The 11,331-nt window shown below is 35.1% G+C and overlaps 2 protein-coding genes across 3 annotated transcripts; one reads left to right on the top strand and one right to left on the bottom strand.

The window, feature by feature from the left end:
* On the top strand, nt 1,543-5,288 carry LOC18598694 (ubiquitin-conjugating enzyme E2 22). 2 transcript variants are annotated; one of them, XM_007028323.2, is made up of 7 exons: nt 1,543-1,649; nt 2,889-3,003; nt 3,300-3,444; nt 3,528-3,605; nt 3,856-3,968; nt 4,154-4,257; nt 4,699-5,288. In XM_007028323.2, the coding sequence occupies exons 2-7, from the start codon at nt 3,001-3,003 to the stop codon at nt 5,057-5,059; spliced, it is 804 nt and encodes a 267-aa protein (XP_007028385.2). In that variant the 5' UTR covers nt 1,543-1,649; nt 2,889-3,000; the 3' UTR covers nt 5,060-5,288. The 2 variants fall into 2 exon arrangements, with proteins under 2 accessions (XP_007028385.2, XP_017977424.1); XM_018121935.1 differs by lacking the exon at nt 1,543-1,649 and having other exon boundaries at nt 2,855-3,003.
* LOC18598693 lies at nt 6,780-9,877 on the bottom strand. The gene is made up of 3 exons (XM_007028322.2): nt 9,710-9,877; nt 9,245-9,556; nt 6,780-7,200 (listed from the first exon to the last, which is right to left on the bottom strand). The coding sequence occupies exons 1-3, from the start codon at nt 9,819-9,821 to the stop codon at nt 6,848-6,850; spliced, it is 777 nt and encodes a 258-aa protein (XP_007028384.2). The 5' UTR covers nt 9,822-9,877; the 3' UTR covers nt 6,780-6,847.

Here is an 11,331-nt window from a genome sequence, read left to right as displayed (position 1 = left end):
AAACTTATTAATATTTTAAATTTTTAATGAAAATAGAAATTAAAATATTAAAAAAGAAAAAATTATTAAATTATAATAAAAGGTACTTTTATTTTCGGTATAAAATTTAGTAAATTATAATAAAGGGCATTTGTTTTATGAAAATAAATTCTATTATAATAAAAGGTAATTTTGTCATTTTGTCATTTACTTTTATTCCCAAGCTATTCTTATCAATAAAAAATTAGAATGAGTTATTATCGCAATTTTCACTCAATTTCATTCTTTTAACTAAACTACATAATAATTATTCTATTATATTCTTATTTTATTTTGTTTCCTTCTAATTGGTATTCTATTTTCTTCTATTCTATTTCATGGATCAAATGTGTTGTTTCTATTTTTTTTATATTTTCTTGAGAAGTGCGAAACCTTGAATGTCTTCACCTAACTAGCACTAGGTTTAGTAGCAAAAGCAAAACTACAATTAGTGTTATTCTACTCGAAGATCATCGCCATTAGAGTTTGGACACTTGTATAGTTTAAAATTTGGAACAACCTAAACTCTTATGGACTCCAGATAATGATATTCTTGACGAACAAGTCTATTGATTTCGACATCAAATATTATAAATTATAAAATCTTTCTACCAACTGGTTAGGATTTATTTATAGTAAACATGAATGGCTCATCTATTTGAGAAAAAAGTACTAAATTTTCACTGCACATGTAGAATGATTTGTGCAACCTTTCCCAAACAGTTAATTCTTCTTTACTGAAGAAAAATAAGATTTTTTTTCTTTTTTTTTTAAATTTAAAGTGAAAAATCTGGTGCTTAAACAAATAAACTCAAAGCAACCCCTTAATTTATTGAAGCAGATTAATTCTCCATTCAACCCAATGATTGAGCAAGAAAAAAACAAAGGCAATAATAAAATGGAAATTTAGCAGGCAAACGCCGCTAACGGCTAGTTAGGGAGGAGACCTCCCAACGGTCACCAAGATAGGGGTGGGCCACTTCAAAAATTAATTAATAATTTTATTTTAATAGTAAAATGCGAAATTTGAGCAAAAAGAGGAAGACTCCTGTCCCACGTTCCGACAAGACTACTACACGAACGTTCACCTAACCCCTCCTTTTTCTAAAATTAATAAAAAAGTTGAAAATAACATATACCGCTCCGCTCCAGAAAAATTGGTTGACTAAAATACCCTTCCTTGGTTACATAATTTACAAAGATTGCCCCCTTCTCTTTCCTTTTTATTTTTTCATTTTCTGATCTTTAATTCACATACGACCTTCGATTATGTTACTGTCCGACAGTAGGATCCTAATCCACGCGCATTCGAAGGTGTGCGGGTCAGGGCTTCATGTCTCCTGATTCCCGAGCCAGGCGCGTGAAACGAACCCCATCTCAACCGGACGTCTATAGATCCTGTGCATCTCGTGAGCGACACGTCGGTTCGAATTTACCCAATTGTTTTTTATTTAATTTTTTTTGAATAAATGGATTTATTTACCACTGGTATATACTAATAAAATAATAATAAATAAATAAAAGAAAAGGGAGACTCTCCTCAAAATCAGCCAATCAATCAATCATTCCTTCCAAGAGAGAGATCGCTTTCTCAGTCTCTGTGCAACATCGAGAGAAAGGAAAGCATTAAGGTAATCCCTCATCTGGGTTTTGCGTTTCTTGCCATCAGAACAATATGGGTCGACTGTCGTAATCTTATATGTGATCTCAGATGTTTTTTTTCTTTCCTTGGATTAACATTCTTTTGTGTGTTTTTTTCTTCTCTTGAAAGAAAATTAAATAAAATTTTCGATTCCTTTTCTTCTTCGACGATTGTGCTTTCTTGGTGAAATGGGAAATGTGAGATGCCTTTCTTGGTTGATTTTGTATGGGTTTTTCCTTTTTCTTGGTTTCAAGTTAGCCACTAGGATTATGTATACCTGTATGTGGAGCAGTAATTTGCTTTGCTTGTTGACTTTTGATACTTGGTCGGAAACGTGTAAGACTCTATTAGGTTTGTTCTGTCAAATGCACTGGGTAAGTGCTCTGATTGGATTGAAAAATCCTTCTTTTAACTTTGTCTCTTTCGGCTGTTGTTTCATTTTGATTGTATGGATGAGCGTTTGTTTGAACAAAGTCATAGTCTTGAGTTTGTGAGGCTTCCTGCTGATTATGCGCCTACCCCAGCATGCTTCAAAATTCAAAATGGATGTGCATTTGGTGTTATTCTTCTACGGGGGTTTTGGGTACCAAAACATTCATAAGACTTTTCTACGATACATTGGTATCAGAAAATTAGACTCATAATTTAAGCCTTTAATCTCAACTCCCACATGTTCCTTTACCCTTTACCATGTACAAACTGTATTGTAAGATTAGAATTTAACCAACTTAATTGGAAGGCAGTTTCACTTGCCAAAAACCAGTTAACGGAAAGGAGGTCTAAAACAAGTTTGTAGTGGTGTAATCTGGGAAAAGAAATATTATCTTGCTCAAACTATCATGGCCTTTACATATTTTTTCAATTTCTGGTAAAATAAACAGATAGACATAAAAATTAGTTTATGAAATTAGATTACATAGATAAGACATAAAAGATTAATATGTGAATCTTATAGGAAGTTTTAGTCTGTGCCGCTTTCTATTTGTTCCGAGAGTTTCTGGGTCTTGCATCTCAATCATATTTATCTGCATTCATGTGTGTGCATGTGTATTTGAGATTTATACTTTTGATTATCTGGTGAAAATAGTTGGGTTGACTGTTTATCCAATCTGCTAGTTGTGCCTACTTGTCTGAAAAGGAAAGAACTTTTATTTTGGTGTTTCATTTTGAAAACCAGATGTTAATATTGTTCAGTTTCTGGTTATTTCTTTCGTTTTTCTTTTGGCAGTGCTGAATCCTCACTTTTCTTACTGTAAATAAGTGCCAAAGTTGGTGAGCTTTCGGACGTGTGTTGCTGAGGTTCTGAGTCTTTTGTCAAGGATTCCTTTTCTTCCCCTAGCATGGTAATTTTGCTGCCATTTATATAATACCATTTATATCTTTTGATTGTTGTGGAAATCAACAAAATTTTCGTTAATTTTTTAGTCCCTTGTTCTCTTTTGGCTTAGTTAGAGAAGAAAGTTTCAGGTATATAGGTTCAGAATAATAGTGCTTTAAGCTGTTTATGCTATGAAAGAAAAGAAAATAGAATTCCTTTAAATATGTATTGTATGGCATTTCCTTTAACTTGTCATGTGAAATTTTTATTTTGACCATTTAGGAATTGCATTTCTTATTTTTTTCTTTTGTGCTGTGTTAGGCAACTAATGAAAATCTTCCACCAAATGTAATAAAGCAACTGGCAAAGGAATTGAAGAGTCTTGATGAATCCCCACCAGAAGGCATTAAAGTTGGAGTAAATGATGATGATTTTTCAATCATTTATGCTGACATTGAAGGGCCAGGCACGTAATTCTGTTGAAACAAATTTACTTCCTTTGTAGTACACTTGTTACTTTTCGATTCTGAGGATTTGTTGACTTTACAGCTGGGACTCCATATGAAAATGGTGTTTTCCGTATGAAGTTGTTACTGTCTCATGATTTTCCTCACTCCCCTCCAAAAGGTATGTTGCATCGATTATAGTTATCCAGACATAATCAGATTTCAACATGTCTGTGATATACAAAAATTTAAAATCTAGGTCATGTCGGGCTTCTGGAGAAAAATTTCTGCAATTTCATGGCTTGCAATTTTGTGTTTTGTTTTTAAGTCATTCATCCTGTATTTCAATCTCTAAATTTCTGGTGATACCGTATGGCAAAGAAACAGTTTATTTTGTGCATTAGTGAATATTCTGAACATCTATATTGCAGGCTACTTTCTTACAAAGATTTTTCATCCAAATATTGCAACCAATGGTGAAATTTGTGTGAACACACTAAAAAAGGATTGGAATCCAAGTCTCGGATTACGACATGTACTCATTGTAAGTTCCATTATACCCAGACTTCATTCTGTACCCAATTTTTATCAGTTTGTTTGATAAGAACTGCCTCAGGACTGCCTTTTTTTTCTTTTTCTTTCTTTCCTTTTTTTTTTAAAACTAATTAAGCATTAGAACTTTGGTTTCATGCTTTTTATCTTCCTTGACACCAGATTTTGTTACTGCAGGTAGTTAGGTGTTTACTGATTGAGCCTTTTCCAGAATCTGCTCTAAATGAGCAGGCTGGCAAGATGCTGCTTGAAAATTATGATGAGTATGCTAGGCATGCCAGGTGAGGCGTACCAAACACATTATTTGCTTAATATTTTGCAATGTGGAAACCTAGAGCCTTCTATGTGAGAGAGTCTTTAACAAGACAAATACTGTTCTGTTTTGTTCTTGATTAGAAATTATGCTTTTTTTATGGGGTCTCCAGTGCATTTTTACTGTTACATGGTTTGTCAGGTTCTTTTGACCTGAAGGGGACAAATCCAGGCACCATTGGTTTCTTAGTTGCACATAATTTCATTAAAGTTTTGCCTTTAGTTATGTCACTTTGGTCTTTTGACTTTTCTAAGATCAGTGAAGATTTGATAGTATATAAGAGCACATTGTTTTTGTAATTGAAATAGGAGGTTCAAAGATAGCGTGACTACTACACTTTAAAGAAATGAAATTGGAATTGCGCACAACGATGCCGGTCTGACAAGTGCATTACCTGTTCTTAACACAGGCTTTATACAGGAATTCATGCAAAGCCAAAACCCAAGTTCAAGTCAGGAGCTATTTGTGAATCAACTACGGCGTTGAATGTTGACCAGTCTAATACTTCGGTTCTCAATGTTGACCAGAAAAATGCAGCAAGTGGTGCTGCTGCATTATCATTGCCATCCCCACTGGCCCAGTCTATCACGGCCACGAAAGGAGGGAATAACCAGGATCAGCAGTCTATATTTCCAACAACTGAAACAGGAGTGAGTGGAACTGCCCTGGTAGGAACAGCAGGCCCTGCTCTTAAGAAGGAAGGCCTGACGAAAGTTCAGGCAGACAAGAAGAAAATGGATGCGAGAAAGAAAAGTCTGAAGAGATTATAAAAAAGATAGGATAAAGTAATCAAATGCCGTTTTTGGAGTATGCAGCTAAAGTTATGTTAACGGCTTGGGAAATTGGTTGTTTTTTGGTGTAATGGATGCTTCAATTAGGAAAGGTGATGGATCAAATTTGCCTGCTCACGTTTCCCGCATCATGATCATTATTGTTGTGGCGCTACAAATTTCAGGATTTGCCTTATGCCTAATTGCATCATTGCTCTTAAAACTTTCATTGTTCTTTGTCTCTGGCTACATTATCAGTAATCCTTGTTCAGTCTAGCTGAAATAAATTGAAACCAAAGAGTGGGTAGGGTAGTCACTCGGTGGTGGTAAATCGAAATAAAACCGAAGAATGGGTGCTAGTCACTGTAGATGGCAATCTACGCGTCCTTGAAACTGAAGTTATATGTTACTGAGAAGAAACCCACTTGCTCCTCAAACCTCAAACACATTCCTTTCGAAATTCATTTATTTTTGTTGCAATTCCAGCCAAAAATTGTCTTTTTTTCAGAATTTGGACCAAAAACGATTATAAGAGCTGGTATGGTATTGCAGTTCTGAAAAGAGTTAATGTTACATGTGCTTCTTCGAATTATACAATTTACACCTTAAACTTTTGTTAGTAGCCAATTTGAGGAAAAACCTAAATTCAACAATCAAGGCTTACTATTTTATCGTTACAACCGAGTACAACAACCATCAAATTTGTCTCAACCTCATTTCAGACCCTTATTCGAGCAAGCCAATAGTTGCAGACCCTTCTGACAATAATGGACTCCCTCACACGTAAAGGTTCTGTGACAAAGCTTATATCTCAACAATAAAGAAGCCAATTTCTTAGCCATCACTAAGGCTATCTTGATCTACATCAACAACATTCTTGCAAGCCATAATATTTGGCACTACTACTACAGCCTAAGACTTGGCTTGACAAATTACGGCTCCATGGCAATCATCTACTAACACCATCACAAAACACCATGGAAGGAAGTGGTCGTTCCAATCTTGTGGTCAACAACTCTTTCTTGGCTCAAAAGCGAGGTAATTTACACCCGAGCAATTCTTCCCTGGCCAAGCAGCAAGGTAACTCTTGGACATGGTACCTACTTCTTAGTTCATGCAAACTACACTTACTACTGACATATCGATCATCGTTGGGGTAGCCCTTAGGTGGCAAACCATTATATCGCTCGTCTCCTATTCTTTCGACATTAAGATTGTTAAGAAAGCAATCCTTTAGATGATAGGCTTTTGCACGGTCTTTGTCACCTCGATTAGGCCTCACCCATGACCCATCTTAGCTATATGAGAAGGTTTGTCACCTCTCTACACTTATTCAATGACTCCCCATTGCCTGCAACAATATTCCAATCCTGACAACACCTTCTCTATTCTTCTAGACGTCAGAAACATTCTCGTGTTATGCTCATCCGTTGCCAAGATCTCAAAGGCACTTTTAAAGGATTATATATTGCACTGCCGAGATTCCTACAGCAACAATCCTTCAACTACGTTCATGCTGCCAAGACTCACAACAAGCATAACTAACACTTGATATTCCTGGGGAATGCATTCCATGTATCAAAGGCCACTACCAGGATCATCATTGGACATTGTTAGATCGTCCAGAATAATACGGAAAGGGTACTTCAGTCGTCCCCAAAGAGATCCAGTATTCTCTTATGCTATAACACCTTTGAATTTTGCGGTGTAAATTGTTAGATCAAAATTAGATTTGGCAAGCTTGTACTCATAATTTGTCTCAACAGAGGCACAATACATATGGTCCAATTAGAAAGCCAATCCTCTTTTACATGCTTCAAAGGGAAGCGAATAGGTGAAGCGGTGCCCCATTTCTCTAACAATCTCGTCTATCAAATCTTTGGAAATTTGATCTTGCAACGCAAAGCCTATTCTGCCAATCTCCCGCCTTTCACCCCATGCAATATCCTTGCACACTTCATCCACGCTCTGTATCATGGCCTTGCTTCTCCACAATGGCGACCCTGCATCATCCTGATGGCTTCTTGCATCGTCAATTGATTCCTTTGTGAATCTATCTAAGAAGCAGCAGGCGCCTGCGGTGTCCTCTTGTCCCGGTTTCTTCTTAAGTTGCTGCTTCTGATGATGTTGTAGCGTTCGTCCTGGAGTACAAATTTATAAAACATGCAGTGCATAGCCTTAGTAACAAGACAAGGAAAGCCAAGCCCACACATCTGTTTGCATGTGCTAGGACAGGAATATATGCACCCCATGATGTAAAGGTTTCAACTGAGATTGGTTTTTTTCAATCCTATTAGGGGTCGCAAAATCTAGTCGAATCCAAAATTTTGTCTCAACTAACATCGAATTTGAACCAATGTGGCTCAAATCGATTGAAAAAAATTGAAAATCCAAACTCAAAATAACCTAAACTTATAAAAAAAAACAAACCAACCTTATAACAACTTGAAATCAAGATTAATTCAATTTAATACCATAAAATCTCGAATTTATAATCCAAAAAGACTTCAACTGTGCTACAATGATGGATAAATGATAAATTGTGTTTTTTAAATGAAAATTTTAATATTGAAAGAAGTGATATTACTTATAATTATTATATAAAATAATGTATTTTTCAATCTTTTCGATATTGAATATTTTAAATGGATTACAAAACTTATTTAAAATACACTAAATATGAATATTAAAAATTGTGCTATTTTTATTATTTATGATAATTGATTATAAAATAATGATTTATTAATTTCACAGTTGAATATTTTAATTCCAAAATAAAAAAATAAAAATGGTTCAAAATGATTCACCAATCCGAACCCCAAAAACGACCCTACCTCAACCCACACCCTTCTCTAATCTTATTGCATTTTCTATTTTGGGGCCCAACTCCCATACCCTGCAAAAGTGGGGATATTGGATGCTAAGTAAAGCCACAAAGACAATGGGGTCTGTTTCTTCTTTTATTTCTGCAGGCTCTCTTTTCTCTTTTCTTGTTATATCTTTTTGTTTATTCACTCCTACCAGGGGTTGAATCCCTGGTTCACTCTTAAAACAACAACAGCTGGGGGAGGGTTTCTTTACTTACTTAATTATCATCTATATATTATATTAGTAGTATTATCTGGAAATGTTATTGTGGGGGGAAAAATGTCAAGTCAAGTGCTCTCATCGACCACAAAAGATTAAAAAAAAAACATTCAAGCTGCCAAGTTGAAGCTCCAGAGCATTTAAAGAAATGAGCACCTAAGCAGGCTAGCCCAAGGACATGAACAGATCACCCAGCAAAAATCTGTGGGATGCATGTGTATGAAAACGATAGAACAAGGAAGAAGATTGTTTGAAGAACAGTGTGAAGATTTCGTTATATTGCATTGTATTTGTAAGTATAATTTCTTGGGGCAGATATGACAAAGAAGAGATTCTTTCATCTGTTTTAGCTCGTGCGTTGTTAACGTTTTTCGCTTTTCAAAGGAGAAAATGAAAAAGAAAGAAAAACAGCTGTGGGTCATTTGGTCATGTGCTAGTATGTATGATTGCTTGTAGCAATAAAGAGGATAATTTTGTCTCCCACTAGCAAGTCATGATTGTAAATTCGGTATCCGAAACATAAGGGCAAGTGGCTCACCTTACAAGGAAAGCAATAGGGAAGGTGAGGAAAAGGTGTTTCCTCTTCAATTTGCAATGTACAATCAGTACCTTTAGTCTCTGATCCAGGTAGTAACGGAGTTGGTAATGTCTCCCTAAACAGATTGACAAGACTAATTTCCTAACCACCCACAGCTTTATAGCTGCCTTGCAATTAAAAGAGACAACAATAATTTTCATATGTACATAATTGATTCCATTTAGGTAGGGTTAGACAAGCTAGGCACCAGCTTGACCAAATGTTTAAAGTTGATTAGATACAACTTTCCTAGGCTAAATGCTGAATTAAGATCCATCGTATTTACTCAAAGACATCAGAAGATATCAGGGTTTATCGAGTACATTACAAAATTCCAACGTATTTGGGCCTTAATTTGTGTATGTATGTGTAAGAATGAACCCCTCATGCATGCATATGTGATACCATACTATCTACAATGAAGAGACAGAAAACAATAAATTCAATGTAATGAAAAAGGAAAAACTATGAAGTGGATGTTATCTATTGAAGAAGAAGAAAAGCTAATGGAGCAGACTTACTCTCACTGTTGTGTTCAACGCTGACGCTTGTGTTGACAAGTTCAATGATCCTTTGAAGGGCCTTCAAGTCCTCATCACACTTCTCCAGAGCACAAAGCAACTTCCTTCTCTTGTTGGCGGTGGATTCTGGGGTCCTAGGAAACTTATCTACTCCCATCAACCTGGCCACTAGCGTATTAGGAGGAGTCTCAACGGAGTTTGACCGCCGTAACTCTGCCGCCAGCGTTGGACTCCTTGGAAGATTTGCAGCTTTTAGCGTTTGTTCAGGGGCTTTCGTTGCAGATTCTGGTGCCTCCTTTGCCTGCTTTTTCCCTGAAAATCAGTAGTAGTACGGAATAATGTACTCAGTCGTGTTCTTCAATGCATGGAGCAATTAGTTGGGGAAAAATTATACTAGAACTAAATATACAATTGGAATTCTCTGCAAAAAACTAGTTCCCAAAGCGATCAGCTGAAGGAACATACCAGAAATAAGAAATTTTGAGCGATTATAGTGCTTGAAAAGAAGGTTGGAAATGGCACACATGCAACCAATGGAGTTTTGCCTCCGGCTAGAAGACGATGATTGTCTCTTCATCTTTAAAACTGTGACATCTAAAGCAAGAGATAATGCTAACGGTAGTATATATAAGAGAGAGAAGGAATCAAGGTCCAACCAGGGGTGGAGCTAGTCAATTTTTATTTGGGGGGTTAAAGATGAAAAAGGTGTAAGGATTAAAAATTTTTAAAACTAATATGTTGAACTTAATAAATAATCAAAAGATTCATAATATACAATATTTTTATATAACATGTAAAATCAAAAGAAATAATAAAAAAAAGATTTATAATAGTTTTATAAGTATCAGATTTTACTTGAAAAACATCTATTTCTTTAAGATTGAGTCTAGGACGTCTTGATTCATGTTACTCTTTTTCATTATTTGAACTATTGAGGTTTGATTGTTTATGTGTAGTCAACATCCAATATTTTTATTTAAGTTTAAAATATTAAATATAAAACTATAATGTATAAAATATAAATAGTTAAATACGATATACAAGATTTTATATAATGGTTAAATATATAAATAGTTAAATAATATAAATAGAAAGAAAAAGATAAAAGAAACCTTTAGCTTTTCTTAATTTCACATTATGATGGTGAGGGGTCTCCGTCTGTTACAACCCGGTATTCTCCTCGAGCCCGTGACAACCGCAGCGGTGTCCCGATCGACACTCATTATCTTGAATGTCAATCGGAACCCGTAAGGCTTTAATATCAGTTTCTCATTTCCCATGTGAGTAACCGTTGCCAAATATCATGTTCTAAAAGATTTTAAGTTATTTCCAACTTAAATCAATAAAAAAATGATTTCTGTCTCACAGGGGCATTTTGGTCATTTTTCCTCAAAAATCTTAAAACCAGCTAAAAATATAGTATGCAAGTGGAAAACACATATTTCATAATCAAAAATAAGTTTAGATATCTAAAACATTAATTTAAAGTGAAATTATAACTATTTGAATATAATAAATATATTCAATAAAATATTCTATTTTCTTATAAAACAATATTTATAGAGTTACCGGTAAATAATTTTTGTAGCGTAAAAGCTAAATAAATCCATACATACTGTAATACAGATAACCAAATCATAAGATTTAATTTACAGTGATACGTGAGCCCACGAACGACCAAAAATATTAAAAGCGGTAAACCTACAGTTTTTGATGATGCAAGTCCAACTGTAACCCTCAACGAAATGAGCTATCTACAGACTATCCTGAGTCTGAAAGGGGTGAAAAGGAGGGTGGTGAGATTATATTATCTCAGTGAGTAAACAAATACCATCTAAAATATCTAAAGTTGAGTAAATGGAGACAGATAAAATAGTTTAACATACTGTAATTCATCACCTTTCAACTCATTTCAACCAAATAAAATCAATTCATATAAATTGAGTAATCAACATGGCTTATGAATTTCTTAAAACTTTCGCCCGTGCCAAAATCATTCGCATACTTAGTTATCAGGGATACCTTGGCCAAGGGCTATCCCTACCGAGACCGCCAAGGCTGTTAAAAAGTTATATACGCATAAATCA

This window comes from Theobroma cacao, chromosome 5 (genome assembly GCF_000208745.1).
Source record: "Theobroma cacao cultivar B97-61/B2 chromosome 5, Criollo_cocoa_genome_V2, whole genome shotgun sequence".
Lineage (NCBI taxonomy): Eukaryota > Viridiplantae > Streptophyta > Magnoliopsida > Malvales > Malvaceae > Theobroma > Theobroma cacao.
Note: the sequence above shows the minus strand (reverse complement) of the source record. Positions and strands in the feature narration are given on the sequence as shown.